The sequence below is a fragment of the Eubalaena glacialis genome, chromosome 6, assembly GCF_028564815.1.
Source record: "Eubalaena glacialis isolate mEubGla1 chromosome 6, mEubGla1.1.hap2.+ XY, whole genome shotgun sequence".
NCBI classification, from domain to species: domain Eukaryota; kingdom Metazoa; phylum Chordata; class Mammalia; order Artiodactyla; family Balaenidae; genus Eubalaena; species Eubalaena glacialis.
The window spans coordinates 71,590,219-71,613,662 of record NC_083721.1 but is presented as its reverse complement, the minus strand read 5'-3'; the positions used below and the strand labels follow the sequence as shown (position 1 = coordinate 71,613,662).

General features: G+C 40.9%; 1 protein-coding gene across 1 annotated transcript in view; it reads left to right on the top strand.

The window, feature by feature from the left end:
• Nucleotides 1-1,442: 1,442 nt before the first annotated feature.
• The window catches only part of MUC13 (mucin 13, cell surface associated), a 33,907-nt gene continuing 11,905 nt past the window's right edge, over nt 1,443-23,444 (top strand). Inside the window, exons 1-7 of the mRNA XM_061192736.1 lie at nt 1,443-1,450; nt 4,037-4,132; nt 4,250-4,314; nt 4,682-4,738; nt 9,550-9,672; nt 10,926-11,032; nt 14,472-14,527. Of these exons, the coding sequence (XP_061048719.1) occupies nt 1,443-1,450; nt 4,037-4,132; nt 4,250-4,314; nt 4,682-4,738; nt 9,550-9,672; nt 10,926-11,032; nt 14,472-14,527 (512 nt within the window). The remainder of the gene's footprint in view (nt 1,451-4,036; nt 4,133-4,249; nt 4,315-4,681; nt 4,739-9,549; nt 9,673-10,925; nt 11,033-14,471; nt 14,528-23,444) is intronic.

Below are 23,444 nucleotides of genomic sequence, written 5' to 3'. Positions count from 1 at the left end.
AAACAACCCAAATGTCCATCAACAGATGAATACATAAACAAACCGTAGTATGTTCACCATATCTATACAATGGAATACTCTTCAGAAATAGGAAGAAACAAACTATTAATATATACAACAACATGGATGAATCTCAAAATAATTGTGCTGAGTCAAAGAAGCCAGACCAAAGAATAACCCCCTCCCAAATGCAGTACATCTGTATGACTCCATTTGTATCAAATTCTAGAAAATACAAATTAATCTGTAGTGACAGAAAGCAATCAGTGGTTACCTTAGACTGGAGGTGTGCGGAAGGATGAACACAAGAAAACTTTGGGGAATTACGAGAACATTTGATATCTTGATTATGGTGATGGTTTCATGGGTGTGTGTACGTATCAAAGCTTTAAATATGTGAGTTTACATAAATTGTACCTCAATAAAGTTGCAAAAGAAGGGAAAAATAAAGAAAGGAAGCAGGGAAGGAGGAAGAACTGACACACAGTAATACGGATGAATTTCACAAAACATCGTGCTGAGGGAGAGAAGCTGGACATAAAATAACACATACTGTACGACTCCGTTTATATACAATTCTAGAAAAAGCAAACTAATCTCTAGTGACAGAAAGCAGGTTGGCAGTTGCCTGGGGTTGGGGGTGGAGGAAAGAATAGACTGCAAAAGGGCAAGAGGAAACTTTTGGGTGTGATGGAAATGTTCTGTATCTTGATTGTAATGGTGGTTTGACATAAATATACATCTATCAAAGCTCATTGAGTTTTATACTTCAAATGGATTGATTTATTGAAGTAAATTATACCTACCTAAATAAAGTGAGTTTTAAAAGACAAAAAGAATTTTAAAAGGCCTTTGTTTAACTCTTGCTGCCAGGAATCATTCAAGCTGAGAATAATGTACCACATATGGGCCCAAGAGGTGTCTTTGTTCGGGGAAAAATATTTAAATGAGCCTCTCAGCTGTGAAGAGTAAATCCCAAATCCTATTCCTGAATGAAGATTTTTGGGACAACAGGGAACTCGCCTGCTGTGTAATATAAAAATTTTGGTTTTCACTGAGGTTAGAGTGAAAACTCTGGCTAATATTCACGAGGTGTTATTGGCTTCATTCCTCTGCCTGGGGCCAAATGCACGGGGGTGGGGGTCCTGGATTTTAAAGAGGGAGGACTGGATTAAGAAGACCTTCATCCAAGTGATAAAGCTGGTTCCGGAAACGTGGTGAGAGGTCAGGGGCTGAGGAATAAGAGGTGAGTAGAGGACCTGCGAGGGGGGACCTGGCCCATGAACAACCACGAGTCAAGAGATCAAGTCATCTGTTTTAAGGTATTCTCTTTCTGCACTGTATTTTCCCCTCCTTGATCTGTCACACACAAACTCTCAGTAAAGTTAGGTTAAAGGTTACAATTTGATATTCACTGCTTTTGAGGACATTAATGGGGGGTCATGTCCAGGTACAGTGATATGTGGGGAGCCAGGAAAGCTTGGAGACATGAATACAAAGTTGCTAGAAGTGACCGTCAGAGAGGCCCAGAGTGGTGGTCCACAGCGAAAGGTGATAAAAGCTCAGCAACAAACAGTCTGGAGAAACACATGAGGACTCCTCAGGGATTCTCAGAACTATAGCTGGAGGAAACTATGGATTTCCTGCACTCCAGTGGAGTGAGAAGAGCACAGACTATATTACTGGGTGTTTAAAGGAATGGTGACCTCCTAAAAGGTGGTAGCTTGGGGATGTTTGGAATATAAAGAGATTAACTGACACCCCCCTCTGCCCCCCAATCTCCCAAGGATGTTTGGCCTGTCCAGAGTTATTTTGGACTATGAGACAAAAATAATCCATAACTTCTGGTTCGCCTCTTCTATCTCAAAAGCTCGGAAGGGACCTACGCTATATGACCAAACCCTAACTAGTAATTGCCTTTGTCTGGTTTGACGTCAGTTAATTACTGGACTTTGAACCTGAGAGAGAGTTAAAAAGAAAGATAGCTGGAGGGAAATCATTTTCTCCCTGGATTACCTAGCAAGAACAGCTAAAATGAAAGCCTTCACTCACCTCAGTCGTCTTGCCCTCCTCCTTTCTCTAGTCTCAGGTAAGGAACATTTAAAATTTTTTAATTCTTTTAATCATGTTTGTTGTCTCTGGGATAGAATCAGCAGGCTTAAGCTTAATTCCCACAGCCCCATTAGGTGGACTATTTTGTGGATGAAGTTTCCTCTCCAACTGGGCTCAAAGACACAAGGCATTTCAGTCTGTGATGAAGGCAGATAGAAGAGTAGTAAAAGAGGCTTCTGGACTAAGATTTGGGGTTCAGCAAGCCAGAGATTTGTCCCTGAGAATCCTGAGGCCAGACAAGAACAACTTGGTAGTTCCAAGGGCTCAGTGCCCTAGAATCTCCTTCTCTTTAACCTCCAGATGTCATTTGGGTCCTAATGCAGAGCAGGGACCTGGTTTAATCCCTGAATGTGGCATCAAGAGTTCTTTTTTGCCCCTTACTCATGGGGGTCAAGGCTTACCTCTGGGCAAATCCCTTAATCCCTCTGAGTATTGGTGGGCATTCCTGTCAAATGTGGATGCTCATATCTACTCCACAGGCCTGCTGGGCACAGGGTAAGCCCTTGATAAGTGAGAGTAGTAGGAGGAACAGGGTAGCAGCTGTCGAGAGATGGCCAGCTGGTGAACTATTTTCTTGCTCCTGGGAGAGCATTTGCCTATGAATGACTGGTTAAGCCCAGCCCTGTTCAAGGTGAAGAGCCAGATTCTGTCATCCAGGGGCTTCCAGACCCAAGGGGGAATTAGGTAACATCTTCAGCAGTTTTCTATATCCAAAGGTTTACGAATAGCTTCCTCACTAAAACTTTTCCTTTTAATAATTTTTTTAACCGATTATCATTGTCAGAGCTCTTAGAGACAATTAAGGGTTCTAGAAAAGTGATTATAGGATCACTAAGAGTACACTACCCCATGTGTCCAGGGGTTCCTAAGATTTGAAAAAAGGCAGCTTTGATGATCAGCATAGCCCTTAGGGCAAAAACCATCTATATTCATCTTATTCTTTAAAAAGTTCATGTCTCTAGAATTATGAATGGGTAAACATCACTAGAAAACATTTTGAAGAAGTTTAATACATTAAATACCTTAATGAGGTATTTTTATTTCATCATTCTTTAAACACAACCCCTTCCCTACCATCCCTCAGCTAATAAGCGATGTAATGGAAAATTGAGGCAATTGCTATAAACTGTAAAAAGACAAAAGGAGGCCATGTCCACATAGTAAACAGCTCCACCTGGTGGCATTTTCAATTGCCCTCACTGAGAACTGCTCTGAGGAATATTAAACTCTGATTGACAGTTCTGCAACTACAGACATAAATGATATTACATCTTGTAATAATATGACATGTTGATATTAATATATAATTAATATTTCATATTATAAATTATATTAATATATTATAATTAATAATAATACAATAAATAATATTAACTCTTCATCATATTTTTCTACCAGTTGAGCTAACAGGCCAGATACCATCATATTTTTCAGTAACTTTTTTTTTCTTTTTTGCCGTGCCTCGCGGCTTGCGGGATCTCAATTCCCTGACCAGGGATGGAACCCAGGCCACGGCAGTGAAAGCCTGGAATCTTAACCACTAGGCCACCAGGGAACTCCCTAGTAACATTTTTCCAGTTTTGTCTGTTTAATTTTTAATTTTATTTATTGTGGGTTTTTTTTTAAAAAAAGTAGTCATGTATTTTCATTTTTAATGTAATCCACTACATTTATTTTTCAGAAAAAAACGGATTGGGTACTAATTAGTATTAAATAATAGCAACTGTCATTATATATTCAATGTTATGTCTTCTGAAACTTAATATCTTTGTTCCTCCAGCCCAGAGCACACCTTTTTCAGACTCATCTATCCCTTCAGTCACAGTTGTTTCTACAACTCCTACCGCCACCGCGAGCGCTCCTCCTTCTACCACAGACACTACTACTCCTACCGCCACCACGAGCCCTCCCACTTCTAACACAGAAACTACTACTTCTACCACAGAAACTACTACTCCTACCGCCGCCACGAGCCCTCCTACTTCTACCACAGAAACTACGACTCCTACGGCCACCACGAGCCCTCCTACTTCTACCACAGAAACTACTACTCCTACCGCCACCACGAGCCCTCCTACTTCTACCACAGAAACTACTACTCCTACGGCCACCACGAGCCCTCCTACTTCTACCACAGAAACTACTACTCCTACCGCCGCCACGAGCCCTCCTACTTCTACCACAGAAACTACGACTCCTACGGCCACCACGAGCCCTCCTACTTCTACCACAGAAACTACTACTCCTACCGCCACCACGAGCCCTCCTACTTCTACCACAGAAACTACTACTCCTACGGCCACCACGAGCCCTCCTACTTCTACCACAGAAACTACTACTCCTACCGCCGCCATGAGCCCTCCTACTTCTACCACAGAAACTACTACTCCTACGGCCACCACGAGCCCTCCTACTTCTACCACAGAAACTACTACTCCTACCGCCGCCACGAGCCCTCCTACTTCTACCACAGAAACTACTACTCCTACGGCCACCACGAGCGCTCCTACTTCTACCACAGAAACTACTACTCCTACGGCCACCACGAGCGCTCCTACTTCTACCACAGAAACTACTACTCCTACCACCAAAACGAGTACACCTACTCCCTCCATAACTAGCTCAGGTAAGAGCAATTCCCTCAAAGCTTCTCACTGAGGAGTCACAGTATTGTGGAGGATGGTAGGTAAGTTTGTTCTACCAGAGTAGGGAAGTGCATATAAAGAGACCCAAGGTGTCCTTGGATATGAACCCCTGGAATTAAAAAGTCTGGGTCGCACAGGCTAATAGTAATGGCAGACATGCTAGAAGATTACCTGCAGTTCCATTCTCCTTTCCTCAAGTTATTTGCCAGATGTGGAATATTTTTATGAACTTGGACTTTATAAAAGCTACTTTTCCAGCTTCCCTCTCCCTAGTAGATTTTTGCAAATAGTTTCAGCTTCTCTGAGGTCAGGTGCAAATAAGCACTGATTCTCCAGCCCCACTGGTCTAGATCCCTGGTCTACTGAAGGAAAGAGTCACTTCTACCCTGATTCCTCATCAAATGTTATGGAAAAATATGACATTACAAAGGTAGCTGATCACAATTTAGAATTTGAGTTAATTCATGGAATTTGAGCCTGAGAGATTAAAAAGCCAAACAACAGCAGTATTCAAACAGTCCTAGACATGATCAGAGCCATGGTCCAAAGGGCAGATGTTTGGGGATACTATCTAAGAGATGATGATTGACCTCAAGCTCAAGTTATTGAAACAGAAAGCACTTGCCTCATTTCCCAAAGTTTAGAGCAGGGGTCAGTAAACTTTATCAGTGAAGGCAAACTAATAAATGTTTCAGGTTTTGTGGGCCATGATAAGGTCTCTCTTACAACTACTCCACTCTGCCATATTAGCATCAAAGCAGCCATGGACAATATACAAATGAATGTGCCTGATTGTGTATCAATAAAACTTTATTTATAAAAACAGAGGACTGGCCAGAATTGGCTCACAAGTCATAGTTTGCCAACCCCTGGTCTTAAAGAATCCTCAAACCTAGGCTTAAAGGGTCTAGATAAACCCTGTTATTCTCAGTTAGGGAAACTGAGGTCCAGTGAGGGCAGCAACTTGCCCAGGGTCAAAGAGCAAGTTGAAGTTTCCCTATACTCACTTCTTTTGGCTTCCCCAGTGTTCTGCAATAGATCTAAGAAATGGATGATTAAGCAAATGGAGCCAGAGCCTGTATCAAAACCTGGTTCCCAATCTTCTTTCATGTTTGCAGGGGCCGCTCTGAAGGCTAGGTCAAGAGGGACACAGCTACACAATCAGTTCTCCTGCAGTCAGGAAAGGGAGCTTTTCTAAGCTGTTTCTGCTTCCCCAGACACTCTCTCAGAGTAAGGCAGTCTTCTTGTGTTCTGACCCTACACTAACTATGGGGCATGGGCCAAATCACTTCTCTCTTGGCTTCAACATACTCACTGGTAATAAGATGTGATTGAACTAAATAGCCACCAAAATCCTTTTCCCACTGTAACATCCTGTGATTTTATTCCTGGCACACAGAAAAACTAACAAGTCTGTCCTCTATTGCCAGGGAGAAAGCACACCAGGAGTTATCTGACCAGTATATCCAGAATGGAGCTGCACTCAATTTCTTCCCTAGGATTTGCCAAATCATCCTTGCAATGTGGCTGAGGCTTTTTAAAAAGCCATTTACTTTACTTAGAATATTGGTTTACACCTTTTCAGAGAGGTGACCCTTACTGTTGTTTATGAGGTACTGCACTACGCCTCCTGTGTCCCATGTAGTCTGTTTTTTTTCACGCTTAAAATTTTTTTTTTCAATAGACTTTGTTTTTAGAGCAGTTTTAGATTCACAGCAAAATCAAAAGGAAGGTAGAGTTCGCATATTTCCCTACCCCCACAGCTGCATAGCCTCCCTTATTATCAACTTTCCTCACCAGAGGGTACATTTGTGACAATTGATGAATCTACATTGACACATAATAATCACCCCAAGTCCAGTTTACATTAGGGTTTACTGTTGGTGTTGTATATTCTGTAGGTTTGGACAAACGTATAATGACATGTATCCATCATTATGGTATCATAAAGACTATTTTCACCTTCCTAACAATCTACTGTACTCTGCCCATTCATCCCTTCCTCCCTGCTAACCCCTGGCAACCCCTGATCTTTTTACTGTTGCCATAGTTTTGCCTTTTTCAGAACGTCATGTAGCTGGAATCACACAGTATGTAGCATTTTCAGATTGGCTTCTTTCATTTAGTAATATGCATTTAAGATTCCTCCATGTCGATTTTCAAGGCTTGAACACTGAATAATATTCCATTGTCTGGCTGTACCAGTTTGTTTATCCACTCACCTACTGAAGGACATGTTGGTTGCTTCCAGGTTTTGGCAGTCATGAAGAAAACGGCTATAAGTATTCGTTTGCAGGGTTTTGAGTGGATATAAGTTGACAAGTAATGAGTGATTACTTAGCATTTACACTGAGTAAATACTAAAGCATGCACTTGTGGGGTCATATAGTTAAGAGTATGTTTAGTTCTGTAAGAAACTGCCTGCCTGTCTTCTAAAGTGGCTGCACCATTTTACACTCCCAACCAGTATCAGAGCTCCTCACCAGTAATGTTTTATTTATTTTTTGTAAAAGTCAATTAGGCCCATAGTTATGGAAAAAGAAGCTTAAATGGGGCAAAAGTATATGCAGTAAAAACTAAATATCCCTCCTATCCTAGACCCCTAGGACCTAGACCCCCAGTTTTCTTCCCCAGAGGCAACTTGTGTGGCCAGTTTTTTGTGTTTGTGCAAATACATACACATAGACTTACATGTTTCTATGTATTCCCTCCTTTATTTATTTATTTATTATTTTTTATTTTTTTCATGTTATTTCTCTTTATTTTTTTCTATTAGACTAAACTTTTTGAAACATTTGCTTTATGAACATTTGAATTCCGTAATGAAACACGTAGTTTCATTTAATAATTAGAAATCCAACACATAACTCCTTAGAATGAACATAAGCTAGGGGTGTATTCCCTCCTTTTTAAAAAATATTTAGTTAGTTAGTTAGTTAGCTTTGGTTGCATTGGGTCTTCATTGCTGCATGCAGGCTTTTCTCTAGTTGCGGTGAGCAGGGGCTACTCTTTGTTGCGGTGCGCGGGCTTCTCATTGCGGTGGCTTCTCTTGTTGCGGAGCATGGGCTCTTGGCGCGTGGGCTTCAGTAGTTGTGGCTCGCGGGCTCTAGAGCACAGGCTCAGTAGTTGTGGCGCATGGGCTTAGTTGATCCGCGGCATGTGGAATCTTCCCAGACCAGGGCTCGAACCCGTGTCCCCTGCATTGGCAGGCGGATTCTTAACCACTGTGCCACCAGGAAAGTCCCCACACTTTTTTTTTTATCATAAGAGAGAGCATGTTATTTCTGGCTATATACCCAGGAATGGAATTGCTGGATCATGTGGTAGTTCTATTTTCAGTTTTTACCACATGATCCAGCAATTCCATTCCTGCGTATATATCCAGAGAAACGAAAACACCAATTTGAAAAGATACATGCGCATGATAGAATATTACTCAGCCATAAAAAGAATGAAATTCTGCCTTTTGCAGCATTGTGGATGGACCTAGAGAATATTATGCTTAGTGAAGTAAGTCAGAGAAAGACAAATACTGTATGATATCACTTATATGTGGAATCTAAAAAATAATACAAATGAATGTATATGCAAAACAAAAACCGACTCACAGATAGAGAAAACAAACTTATGGTTACCAAAGGGGAGAGGGACAAATTAGGGTATGGGATTAACAGATACAAACTACTATGTATAAAATAGATAAGCAACAATGGTATATTATATAGCACAGGGAATTATAGCCATTATCTTGTAATAACTTATAATGTAGTATAATCTCCAAAAATACTGAATCACTGTACTGTATACTTGAAACTAATGTAATATTGTAAATCAACTATACTTCAAGAAAAAGAGACCATGTTATACACATTGTACCTCATATGTAGTCTCTTTTTTTTTTTTTTTAAGCAACGATTTGCACCTATAGGATTATTAGAATCTTAAGACCGTTCTGAAGGTTGTCAGTTACTTGATCTATTCTGAAATCAAAGCTCAGGATCATTTCATTTGACAGAGATAAAGGAAATGGCTAGCCAAGATCACCATTTGGCCACTGACCTAACTTCCCTTCTTGGATCCCATCAGTTCTCCAAAGATAAGAAAGATGCTGCACCCTGCCTGCTCTAGGAGTCCTGGCCAGTGGTATAGAAACCATTGTAATATTCTTCTCTCCATTTATTCTCTCCATTTATATCATCCACTCAGAAAGCCAGAGAGTAGAGTGGCCCTTCATCACTTCCTCTTAGAATTTTCACTGAGTTAATCCACATTGTTCCCTTACTCTCCCTTGCCTTTCCTCGTGGGTCTGTATACCATGTATGCTAACCAGGATATCTAGTTTCTTTGGGGAGCTTTTGGCCTGATCTTCCCTATAAGTCAATTATTCATATCTTCCAAAAACAAATATGATGCTTTCTCTAAAATGGTTTTGGAGAGCTCTACCTAGTGTTAGAGAACCAGACATCAAGGTTCTGGAGGATCCTTGAGGTCCAAAGTATTTCTTTACTCCTTGGAGTTAGAAGACTGCTGTCTCTCTCTGAGCAGACTCTTACCCACCAACCTCTGACCTTTACTGTTGACAAGTGCTTGGCTCCAGAATTTTAGCAACAAACTTTCTAGAAACATAAGAAAATATGTATTTGTTATGTATTTGCTTCAGCTGTTCTAAGGGTGTGCCATGGAGTAACACAGCCAAGGAATAGAAAGTGCCCAGGAGATTTAAAAGTATGTTTCTTGGTGTTATTTGTTGTCATCCTATGGATTTTTTAAATCTCTTTCTACTGTATCTCAGGTTCCAGCCAACCTTGCCGAGAGGATCCCTGTAAGGATGATTCTTTATGTGTTAATCTGCATGATAGACATTTTTGCCTGTGTTCAGAAGGGTATTACTATAACTCTTCTACATGCAATAAAGGTGAGTTACAAAGGATGAATCATGGAGAGCTGTACCTCAGACCTAAGTGGAATAGAAAACTTAAAATAATGGCAAAAAGAGCTTCCATAATACTAAAGTTAGAGGAAAATTTAGAGGCAACAAAGGCCAGCCAAGTAGAAAAAAGGTTCCTGTCTTTATCTCAATGGAACCTAGTGGGAGAGGAAATAGACCAATTCAGATTTGTGAGCTAGTCCTAGAGGTACGGGAGTAGATGGGTCCCTTCACTTAAACTGTTCAAGGGAATGGTGCCATGGGGTCAAAATGAGAATGATAGATGTCGGAGTCCCTGGAAAAGTACACAGGCTGCATAAATACAAAGTGGTGCTGTTACATGGGGACACTGATGCAGAATAAGGTGATTTCCTAAAACCACAGAGTCAGACAAACCAGGAACCTGGTCTCTGACCTTGGTTCAGTTCTCTGTCATAGGATTTGCTTGTTCTATAACAGCAAACCCTATTTTTGGAGACTTAAGAGCCTCTCAACTCTGGAAATGAACTTTAAGAGCAAATCGACCCTATACTTTTTTGGTTATATCAGCTGGGTGCTATGAAAGTCCAAGGCTGTTTCCTGAGTTACATGTTTTTGTCTGTTTTATGAATGAGAAATATCCCTCCTTGCCAGAACAGACCAACTGTACAGGAAATGAATGCATTGTGTTGGCCACAGAAATTAGAGATATCCCCAAAGCCAAAAGAATGTTCCTGTTTTTAATACTAATACTCTCATTTCTGGGGATCCACTCTAAGTAAATGACTCCATATGTAGAAAGGTTTGTGCATGAAGATGTTCATTGCAACTGTTTTTTTCCCTCTTAAATAATTAAAAGCACTGAAAACAAAAAAATGACTGCATCAATGAAGGAAAGATGTATTTCATAGAATATTATGTAGCATTTAAGTTAATTATGAAGACTAAGTAATGATTTGGAAAAATGTTTACTATTAATAATAAGTAAAGAAGACTCATGATACAAACTTGGAATTATAACGATGTAAATTAAGCACACACACACACACACACACACACACACACAGAGCTGGGAGAAATATACCAAAATGAGAATAGTTGTGGTAGGTTAGGTCAGGTTTGGGGTAATGTTTTTCATATTTCCAGATTTCCTGTAGTATCATCATATGTTTAGAATTTTTAAAAATAAACTATGCTTTAAACAAAATGGAAATGACCCTCTTTACATTAAATATCACAGAGAGATTCTGCTTGAATTTCAGGAAAAATATTCCCTGCTACGATTACGGTCAAAATATCATCTACATCCGGCTTGGAAGATAAACGTTCTGAGGCCTATCAGGAATTATACCTTAAAATTACTATATTTGTAAGTATTTTCCAAACATCCTTCCTCTATAAATATTCTTTATTCTAACACTGACTTGTAGAGTGTAGACTGGTGTTCGGGTGGTACATGCTGGTACAGCTGTACCGGTGGTTCAAGTAGTGAAATGCATGCTTATTGGTTTGTAAACAGTAGCTGTTCCAAACTCCTGGGGGCCACTGCTTCCTGGTTGCCCAGGCTCCTCCTCTGGGACCCTGGGTCCTCTCCGTGATCCTGCACCTAGAGGGGTAACATCTGGCACAGCAGAGGGCCTTTAGAAGCCACCTCCAGCCATGCCATACTCATTCATACAGAAATATTCTTAAATATTTTTAGGTGGACAGAGAAATGTAATGCTGTTTTAAAATAAATTACTTCCATAGAATTGAAGAGAAAAAAAAATTAAAGATGATGATTTTTTTTTCCTTTTTACAATCAAATTTGCATACTGGTCTGGCTTTTTTTAATGTCTGGAAGAGGAACTCCATCTGAATTAATATGTTACTTCTTTTTCCCATTGTCAAAAATGTCAAAATGAACAACAGCTTCATTTCATTTTGATTATTGTGAGTGTGTCGACATGAAAGAGATGGAGATCTCTATTCTGGAACCACAGATGTCAGACCTGGAAGGTCTTAGAGAGGGTGGCCAGCCAGTGTTTCTCAAAATTTAGTTTTGAAGGGAAAAATGTTAGCTTGGAAATATGTCTTAGAACTCTAGGTGGAGAAACACTTTATTTTTTAACATCTTTATTGGAGTATAATTGCTTTACAATGGTGTGTTAGTTTCTGCTGTATAACAAAGTGAATCAGCTATACATATACATATATCCCCATATCCCCTCCCTCTTGCGTCTCCCTCCCACCCTCCCTATCCCACCCATCTAGGTGGACACAAAGCACCGAGCTGATCTCCCTGTGCTATGCAGCTGCTTCCCACTAGCTATCTATTTTACTTTTGGTAGTATATATGTCCATGACACTCTCTCACTCCATCCCAGCTTACCCTTCCCCCTCCCCGTGTCCTCAAGTCCATTCTCTACATCTGCATCTTTATTCCCATTCTGCTTCTAGGTTCTTCATGACCTTTTTTTTTTTTTTTAGATTCCATATATATGTGTTAGCATACAGTATTTGTTTTTCTCTTTCTGACTTATTTCACTCTGTATGACAGACTCTAGGTCCATCCACCTCACTACAGATAACTCAATTTCGGTTCTTTTTATGGCTGAGTAATATTCCATTGTATATATGTGCCACATCTTCTTTATCCATTCATCTGTTGATGGACACTTAGGTTGCTTCCATGTCCTGGATATTGTAAATAGTGCTGCAATGAACACTGTGGTACATGACTTTTTGAATTATGGTTTTCTCAGGGTATATGCCCAGTAGTGGGATTGCTGGGTCATATGGGTAGTTCTATTTTTAGTTTTTTAAGGAACCTGCATACTGTTCTCCATAGTGGCTGTATCAATTTACATTCCCACCAACAGTGCAAGAGGGTTCTCTTGGAGAAACACTTTAAAAAACTAACGTCTTAATGGGGGCCCAGGAAGCACGGTGGCCATGAAAATGGACCAGAAAGTACAGAATAACAGTCAAGGATCAGGAAGGCTAAGTAACTGACCGAAGGTCACCCAGCTGATGAGTGAGGATGGGGGATTTGAACCCAGACCTGCCTGACCTCAGGGCTGCTTCTCCTTCCCTACTGGCTCCGTTGTGCAATGAGGTCCGGGCAGGCCTGTTAGCATAGTTCATGCCCTCCTGCCCAGTCTTGCAGCCCTTCAGACTGAGAAGTGTATATCCCCAAATCCTCAAAGGGTGACCTGATAGAAGAAAAAAAATGGAAAACCTTTTTCCTATGCCAGATGCTGATTTTGCAATCTCATTTTTTGGGATTAAGAAAATTAAAAGTGCAATGGTCAGTAGGGGAGCTGGATAGAACCTTGGAGGTCATCCAGTGAACTTGTTCCTAAGTAGATTCCCAGGGCCCTGATGGTTTACAGAAATACCTGCTCTTCCTGATATTTAAAAGAATTAAAAGGAATATGGACATATTCTGGATACAAGGTTGCCCAGACTAACTAGAGCATCAAATATATTTGAATTTGACTAGAATAAAAGAGAAATGATTTAACATCTCTTTAAATGACATTGGTTGCCATGATTTTTTAAAATGTGGGGTCCCCATGGGAGAAAAATAATAAAATTTTTGGATTATATAATAAAAAAATTTGCACCAACCCAGTTCAACATTCATGTAATAAATATGGAGATGGGGTCCAAAGAGAGGAAGACATGTCCAAGGTCACGTCTTTCACAGTTAAGTCGTTCAATCATCGGTCAACTGGTGTTTGTTGAATGTTTTCTTCCGCAGGGATTGCCCTGTGCTGAGTGCTATGGAATAGGGATGGGGATGGGCAGGTGGTAGGGGGTGTCATAAGAAAGAGAAAATGAATCCCGTTCTTGGCATCAAAGAACTTATGTTCTAATTGAGACCCCCATCCTACCTCCACCTCACCCCTGCCAGAGGTCCCAGCTTAATCTCTGGCCCCTTGTTAACAAGTGTCTAGAATTGTCTCTGCTCTTAGAACGCAACTCAGGCCTAAGAAGATCTACCTGTGCTGGAGCCCCTTCCAGCTCACAAAGCCGTGTATCATATATTCTGTCTCACTTTCTACACATGATAGCAATACGTGGTGGGAACTACTGCTATCTCAAATTTTCCAATGAGAAAGTGAGGTTCAAAGCAGTTAAATTTTGCAAAAGCTAAGCGGAGAAGTTTGGCACTTCAGCCTGCTGCCTTCTGAGCCACACTGCTTCTGAGCATTGGTGTGGGCTGCTCCTTCTTCCACTTCCTGGCCCCGCACTACCTACTGAAATGCTTTACAGCCCATCTCCTCTATGAAGCCCTCTCTGGTTCTCTGCGACTAGATGAGAGTTTCTTTGCACTTCCACAGTAGATTCTACTCTCTCTGGCACTTACCTCTCTCAGCTTCATGGTGTAACCTCTTATTTGATCAGAGGCTGGGTCTGCCCATCTTGGTAATCTCTATGTCTCAGGCATGATGCCTTGGTAGGGTAGGCATTTAAGTCTTCCTTAGGTAAATTGATGAGTGTATAAAGTATGCGTATAGGTAAGTCTAACAGTAACTTTGAAAAGACAAAACCAGTCAGTCACGTTATTTTTAAGAATATTGATTTGGCTGGGTGCTTCAGGTTTCCATCTTCTTCCTGGGTGGCTCTGAATTATATCAGAATCTTCCTATGTTAGAGCAAAAATTACTGAAAGGTATTAGAGCGCATGGAAAGAATAAATAATTTGTTGTGTTATAGTTATATAAATGAGTTTAGAAATGGATTTATGTTAAAACCTAGATGTAATATCACTTTCCCCCCCTCTTTGTAGTTGTTCTTAATTCTGTTCTTCTTCTCCACAGTTTAAAAATTCATTTAACAATACTGATTACGGACAGACTGTAATTCGTAAATTAAGGTAAGTTTGCTGTGGACCGATGGGGTACTTTGGAAGCAGGTTGTGTTTGCCTAACTTCTGTGTTCTCTTGCATACCCCATGTGGCACTGAAGCCCTAGGATGGCTAGTCACAGGTCAAGAAGAGATGATTAGTCTGAGTACCACGGAGAGCCCTGCCTCTGATGGCACATTGACCCTGGCCTGGGTGGGCAGGGTGTAACCTGGGGATAGCAAGATGCTGCCTGTGATTGGCTACTCAGCAACTTGCACATATAGTCCAGGGCATTACCTGGTTCTGTTTGTTTGGTTTGATGCCTTGGCTACAAACCACACCTGGTCAATCCCTGGAATGTGCATTCCAGGGGGTCAGGAGGAGAATGAATGGCTCACGGCCATCTCTTCCCTCATAGGGGGGAATGAGGCAGACAGGAAGACCCCAGTCATGCACCTGGCTACTGAAGGGCCTGTCGTGAGCTCTTTCTACAGTAAGAACAAGCATGCAGTGAGCATATCAACATGCAGTGACCAGGGTTGCATGCTATTTGGGAACCCAAAGAGGCAGAGAATTCTCAAGAAGTTAGTGATTCCATCTTGGCCTTCTCTGAAGCGTATTGATACACGAGTGCTACAGGCTGAGGAAAGAATGCTCTAAGGCAGGGGTCCCCAACCCCCAGGGGCGGCACAGCAGAAGGTGAGCGGCAAGCGAGCAAAGCTTCATCTGCCGTTCCCCATCGCTCCCCATCGCTCCCCATTGCTCCCCATGGCTCCCCATCGCTCGAATTACCGTCTGAACCAACCCTGCCCCCATCGGTGGAAAAATTGTCTTCCATGAAACCGGTGCCTGGTGCCAAAAACGCTGGGGACCACTGCTCTAAGGTGAACAGAACCATGCAGAAAAAGCAGCTTTAATGTATTTATATTTTATGGTTTTACTATTGCATCTATCTTTATAAACTTTGTCAAGTCCTTTGTGGAAAAACATACTATATATATTTAGATATGTGAATTCAGAGAAGACCTCCTAAAAGTGGTGAGTTTTGATCTTGGCGGTGAGCAAGGTGCACATGTGATGAGTAGCCAGAAGGCCAGCAGGCAGCTTAATGGGAGGCGCGGTGCAAGCAGCAGGCAGAGAGGCTGGGCCCCAACACAGAGGCTGGAAGCTGGAGGTACAGCAGACTGCTGAAGGTCTATGCATTGTTGAAGGGCATTAGGTTTGATTTAGGGGACAACAGGGAGTTCATGCGTCGGGATGACTGGATAAAAACAGGAACAGTGAGGTGTAAATCTGTGCTTGGATCCCTGCCTTGGCACATTGTTGCTGTGTGACTGGGTAGGCATTTTAACCTCTCTGAACTTTTGTTGCCTCATCTCTATAACTGGGATAATCTGATCAACCTTCCCAGAACCCTGGGAGGAGCAAATGAGATACCTTTGGAAAGATTCCCTGCGCAAAGTGCCTGGCACATAGTCAGTTTCAACAAGTTAGTTCCCCTTCTGTTTCCCTTCCAGAATATGGGACCCTGCAAGTATGATGGAGAGCTGGTCCCACAGAGTTACTTGGGGAAACTGTGGCACTCCTTCCGTTCTTAAGGAGTTACTGAAAGGGGAGTTTGGAGGCAACCCCTTACCTGTGAGCTCAGTGTCCTGACAGGAGGGACTCCCCCAGCAAGGGGGCCATGGCAGGCAAATAGACCTCAGTCTCACCTCAGAAGGCATTTCTTAGGCTCCATACCAGTGCTCTCTCCTCTGAATCCCCAAGCTCTTTATTTACCGTCCAAATGTTGGAATTGGAAGGATCCTCAGAATTTCTCTAACACTCAAACCTCTCTTTGGACAGAGGAGGACACTCAGGCTGAGGGAAGCTGGGACTGGTCTTGGACCACAAAAGATGGTGGCTATCCTGGGTCTAGATCTCTGGGCTCTTAACTCAGAGGCTAGTGCTCTAGTCATTTATACTACAGCTTTTTGTCACTTAAGAACACGGCCGCTCCATCATTTCCTTGAACTGTTCTGTAAGTGTCATGTCTTGTCTCCTGAATTGAGAGTATGCTAGCAGCTTCTTTAAATGAATGAATTATGGATGGCATTTATTTCCTAGCCCCACTGCAAAATTATACCATAGATCTCTGGTCATCTTTCAACTGATAAAGAAAGCTTGTATCAAGTACCCCTTTCTCACTGCCCTATACCTTCCACTGTCACCTCCAAATCCCATCACGAACAAATCATGATAGGAAATGTTAAATTAGAATTCTGAAGCCCATTTTGCTTTTTGGACTCCCTTTTGAGGTGATCATTCCTAAAAACAGAATTTGGTTCATGTTTTGGATTTTCTGGATTGTTCTGCAGAACCCACATGGCTGTGAACATTTTCTAAGTAGGCTGGCTATGTTTTCAAGCTTCTCTGTTTCTTCAAAAGTCAGAAAGGAGTATCAGAAAACAATTGGACAGGAAAAATATATCCTGAGTCTTAAAAAACACACAGCCACAAATCAGAGAGGGAAGAAGTTTTTTTGTTGTTGTGTTTTTTTGTGTTTTTTTTTGTCACAGAAGTCCCTTTTAATAGTGAAAGACTGAAAATAACCTCAATATCATAATAGGAGGTTGGTTAAGTACATTATGATACATACATGGGATGGAATATTATGCAGCCATTTCAAATGATGTACACATTTTAAATGATGACAGGAAGATATTCACAACGTACCAGAAAATGAAAATGTATGCTAAAAAGAAGCATGTATAAAGGATTTTACCTTGCAAAAGTAAAATATATGCATGAAAAAAGACTGGTAATATTTAGAATCAGAAAAACAATTATTTAAAAATAAGAGTAATATACGCTGATTGTAAAAAATTTGGAAAAAACAGAAAATATGAATAGAAGACAAAAAAATCACTGACGGTCTCTCAACTCAGGGATATTTATGCATTTTGGTATATTTCCTTCTACTCTCTTTTTTTTAAAATAAATTATTTATTTATTTATTTTTGGCTGCATTGGGTCTTCGTTGGTGCATGCAGGCTTTCTCTAGTTGTGGCGAGCAGGGGCTACTCTTTGTTGCGGTGCGTGGGCTTCTCATTGCAGTGGCTTCTCTTGTTGCAGAGCATGGGCTCTAGTCGCATGGGCTTCAGTAGTGGCTCGTGGGCTCTAGAGCGCAGGCTCAGTAGTTGTGGCGCACGGGCTTAGTTGCTCCACGGCATGTGGGATCTTCCCGGACCAGGGCTCGAACCCGTGTCCCCTGCATTGGCAGGCGGATTCTTAACCACTGTGCCACCAGGGAAGTCCCTTTCCTTCTATCTCCATTTCTATGAAAGCTGCTTCATCTGGTAGGGCCCGAGGGATCACTCCAGGATCACTGAAGCTGGTCCTCAACAGTGTAGCCATGGAGAAAAGGAAGAGCATGGCAGCGAACACAAGGATGGCAGGAGACAGCTGGACAGCCAGGTAGCGGCATTCGAAGGCGAAGAAGAGTGTACGTGTCCCCAGGATGAGGAAGAGGGTCAAATAGAAGATGCCCTTTTGCCGGGCCATCATCACACGGCCATCACAACAGAAGGTGTTCCTGCCTAGGAGTTTCTCCCATTTCCGTGTCACCTTTCTCACCACCATCACAGACATGATTGGAATTCCTGGTCCAAAATGGGTTTTGTGATTACAAGAGGGAAGAAACAAAAGCTGAGCCCAGCTTTGAAATCACGTTGCCTGCTATTGCTTCCGCTGGGTCAAACATCATCAGAAGTCCAATTTCTAGCCCTGGAAAACAGTCTTCTCCTGATAAGCTGGCCCAGCGAGAGAAGAGAGACCAGGAAGGGGAGCCGGGCCTGAACCCCGGAGACCGAACTCGGCCGGGAACCGAGGCCAGGAAGTGCACTGTCCCAGGGCACCGCGTCAGCTGCCCGAGGTGGCAGTGGCTTCTCCCCAGCCCGGAGGCTGCCTCCTCCTGACAAGGGGCCCCAATGGTCGGGGCCCTAAACCAGCTGTGGCAACCGCCCACTGTGGGGCGAATGGCGGGAAGAAGTTTTTTAAAGTCCTTTTTTTCTCTCAGTGGTTGTATCACTTGATTCTTTTTTGGATAATGAAAGAATTAGAACTTGGTACAGCTGATCTCAGGGCCCCAAGTTGCAGCGCTGATTAGAGAGATTCTTATGATGTCTTGCTCATAGCAAGCACTTAGTGTCTGGTGAAGTGATTTGGTATTATATTCTGATGCTTCTCACTGCCCCATCCCTCCTTGGGATCAGTTCTCCTCTGGGTCAGGTGTGCCCAGGTCCAATCACACACACACACACACACACACACACACACACACACACACTTTGAAGCTGACTTCTGGCTTCCTGGGCCCTTTCTGGGAATGATCCAGACTCTGTATGGTTGATTACTGCTCTCTCTGTGCACAGGGAGGAACACACACCCCTCTGTCTCTCTCAAAGCACAAATCTGAGATTTTACAGCTCATCAAGAGGCCTACTCTTGACTTTCTGCAGAAAGTGACAGCTTACTGTTTCAGATGTCACTTATTCTACTTCTGGTTCACTCCAGGCTCCTCAATCCTAAGAATGATTGTCCACAATTTTTCTAAGTATCTTCCAACAAGACCTTGCTATAGCCCTAGATTTCCTCCGAATGCATGCCGAATAGAGATCTCTAGGCCTATAAATGGCCATCTTATGGCAACCCCATGCCTCCCTATGTGAGCCTCAACGGTGGATATAAAACAATGGGTAGGGACTAGTGCTGGGAGATCTGAGAGTCTGGGAGGTCTGAAGACCAATTTTTTTCTCTTTTTGGAATTTTATTTATTTTTTATACAGCAGGTTCTTATTAGTTATCTATTTTATACATATTAGTGTATATATGTCAATCAAAATCTCCCAATTCATCCCACCACCACCACCCCCCCTCCAGTTTCCCCCCTTGGTGTCCATATGTTTGTTCTCTACATCTGTGTCTCTATTTCTGCCCTGCAAACTGCTTCATCTGTACCATTTTTCTAGGTTCCACATATCTGCGTTAATATGCGATATTTGATTTTCTCTTTCTGATATACTTCACTCTGTATGACAGTCTCTAGATCCATCCACGTCTCTACAAATGACCCAGTTTGGTTCCTTTCTATGGCTGAGTAATAGTCCATTGTATATATGTACCACATCTTCTTTATCCATTTGTCTGTCAACGGACATTTAGGTTGCTTCCATGACCTGGCTATTGTAAATTGTGCTGCAATGAACATTGGGGTGCATGTGTCTTTATGAATTATGGTTTTCTCTGGGTATATGCCCAGTAGTGGGATTGCTGGGTCATATGGTAATTCTATTTTTAGTTTTTTAAGGAACCTCCATACTGTTCTCCATAGTGGCTGTATCAATTTACATTCCCACCAACAGTGCAAGAGGGTTCCCTTTTCTCCACACCCTCTCCAGCATTTGTTGTTTATAGATTTTCTGATGATGCCCATTCTAACTGGTGTGAAGTGATACCTCATTGTAGTTTTGATTTGCATTTCTCTAATAATTAGTGATGTTGAGCAGCTTTTCATGTGCTTCTTGGCTATCTGTATGTCTTCTTTGGAGAAATGTCTGTTTAGGTCTTCTGCCCATTTTTTGATTGGGTTGTTTGTGTTTTTAATATTAAGCTGCTGTTATGAGCTGTTTATATATTTTATATATTATATAATATTATATATTATATATTTTGGAGATTAATCCTTTGTCCGTTGATTCATTTGCAAATATTTTCTCCCATTCTGAGGGTTGTCTTTTCATCTTGTTTGTAGTTTCCTTTGCTTTGCAAAAGCTTTTAAGTTTCATTAGGTCCAATTTGATTATTTTTGATTTTATTTCCATTACTCTAGGAGATAGATCAAAAAAAATCTTGCTGTGATTTATGTCAAAGAGTGTTCTTCCTATGTTTTCCTCTAAGAGTTTTATAGTGTCTGGTCTTACATTTAGGTCTCTAATCCATTTTGAGTTTATTTTTGTGTATGGTGTTAGGGAGTGTTCTAATTTCATTCTTTTACATGTAGCTGTCCAGTTTTCCCAGCACCACTTATTGAACAGACTGTCTTTTCTCCATTGTATATCCTTGCCTCCTTTGTCATAGATTAGTTGACCATAGGTGCGTAGGTTTATCTCTGGGCTTTCTATCCTGTTCCATTGATCTATATTTCTGTTTTTGTGCCAGTACCATATTGTCTTGATTACTGTAGCTTTGTAGTATAGTCTGAAGTCAGGGAGTCTGATTCCTCCAGCTCCATTTTTTTCCCTGAAGACTGCTTTGGCTATTCAGGGTCTTTTGTGTCTCCATACAAATTTTAAGATTTTTTGTTCTAGTTTTGTAAAAAATGCCACTGGTAGTTTGATAGGGATTGCATTGAATCTGTAGATTGCTTTGGGTAGTAGAGTCATTTTCACAATATTGATTCTTCCAATCCAAGAACTTGGTATATCTCTCCTTCTGTTGGTATCATCTTTAATTTCTTTCATCAGTGTCTTATAGTTTTCTGCATACAGGTCTTTTGTCTCCCTAGGTAGGTTTATTCCTAGGTATTTTATTGTTTTTGTTGCAGTGGTAAATGGGAGTGTTTCATTAATTTCTCTTTCAGATTTTTTGTCATTAGTGTATAGGAATGCAAGAGATTTCTGTGCATTAATTTTGTATCCTGCTACTTCAGCAGATTCATTGATTAGCTCTAGTAGTTTTCTGGTGGCATCTTTAGGATTCTCTATGTATAGTACCATGTCATCTGCAAACAGTGACAGTTTTACTTCTTCTTTTCCAATTTGTATTCCTTTTATTTCTTTTTCTTCTCTGATTGCCGTGGCTAGGACTTCCAAAGCTATGTTGAATAATAGTGGCGAGAGGGGACATCCTTGTCTTGTTCCTGATCTTAGAGGAAATGTTTTCAGTTTTTCACCATTGAGAATGATGTTTGCTGTGGGTTTGTTGTATATGGCCTTTATTATGTTGAGGTAGGTTCCCTCTATGCCCACTTTCTGGAGAGTTTTTATCATAAATGGGTGTTGAATTTTGTTAAAAGCTTTTTCTGCATCTATTGAGATGATCATATGGTTTTTATTCTTCAATTTGTTAATATGGTGTATCACATTGATTGATTTCTGTATATTGAAGAATCCTTGCATCCCTGGGATAAATCCCACTTGATCATGGTGTATGACCCTTTTAATGTGTTGTTGGATTCTGTTTGCTAGTATTTTGTTGAGGATTTTTGCATCTATATTCATCAGTGATATTGGTCTGTCATTTTCTTTTTTTGTAGTATCTTTGTCTGGTTTTGGTATCAGGGTGATGGTGGCCTCATAGAATGAGTTTGGGAGTGTTCCTTCCCCTGCAATTTTTTGGGAAGAGTTTGAGAAGGATGGGTGTTAGCTCTTCTCGAAATGTTTGATAGAATTCACCTGTGAAGCCATCTGGTCCTGGACTTTTGTTTGTTGGAAGCTTTTTAATCACAGTTTCAATTTCATTACTTGTGATTGGTCTGTTCATATTTTCTATTTCTTCCTGGTTCAGTCCTGGGAGGTTATACCCTTCTAAGAATTTGTCCATTTCTTCCAGGTTGTCCATTTTATTGGCATAGCGTTGCTTGTAGTAGTCTCTTAGGATGCTTTGTATTTCTGTGGTGTCTGTTGTAACTTCTCCTTTTTCCTTTCTAATTTTATTGATTTGAGTCCTCTCCCTCTTTTTCTTGATGAGTCTGGCTAAAGGTTTTTCAATTTTGTTTATCTTCTCAAAGAACCAACTTTTAGTTTTATTGATCTTTGCTATTGTTTTCTTTGTTTCTATTTCATTTATTTCTGCTCTAATCTTTATGATTTCTTTCCTTCTACTAACTTTGGGTTTTGTTTGTTCTTCTTTCTCTAGTTCCTTTAGGTGTAAGGTTAGATTGTTTATTTGAGGTGTTTCTTGTTTCTTGAGGTAGGCTTGTATAGCTATAAACTTCCCTCTTAGAACTGCTTTTGCTGCATCCCATAGGTTTTGGATTGTCATGTTTTCGTTGTAGTTTGTCTTTATATTTTTTGATTTCCTCTTTGATTTCTTCAGTGATCTCTTGGTTATTTAGTAACGTATTGTTTAGCCTCCATGTGTTTGTGTCTTTTACATTTTTTCCCTCTGTATTTGATTTCTAATCTCATAGCGTTGTGATCGGAAAAGATGCTTGATATGATTTCAGTTTTCTTAAATTTACTGAGGCTTGATTTGTGACCCAAGATGTGATCTATCCTGGAGAATGTTCCAGGATTCGTGTGCACTTGAGAAGAAAGTGTAATCTGCTCTTTTTGGATGGAATGTCCTATAAATATCAATTAAATCTATCTGGTCTATTGTGTCATTTAAAGCTTGTGTTTCCTTATTAATTTTCTGTCTGGATGATCTGTCCGTTGGTGTAAGTGAGGTGTTAAAGTCCCCCACTATGATTGTGTTGCTGTCGATTTCCTCTTTTAGAGCTGTTAGCAGTTGCCTTATGTATTGAGGTGCTCCTATGTTGGGTGCATATATATTTATAATTGTTATATTTTCTTGGACTGATCCCTTGATCATTATGTAGTGTCCTTCCTTGTCTCTTGTAACATTCTTTATTTTAAAGTCTATTTTATCTGATATGAATATTGCTACTCCAGCTTTCTTTTGATTTCATTTGCATGGAATATCTTTTTCCATCCCCTCACTTTCAGTCTGTATGTGTCGGTAGGTCTGAAGTGGGTCTGTTGTAGACAGCATATATATGGGTCTTGTTTTTGTATCCATTCAGCAAGCCTGTGTGTTTTGGTTGAAGCATTTAATCCATTCATGTTTAAGGTAATTATGTATGTTCCTATGACCATTTTCTTAATCGTTTTGGGTTTGTTTTTGTAGGTCCTTTTCTTCTCTTGTGTTTCCCACTTAGAGAAGTTCCTTTAGCATTTCTTGTAG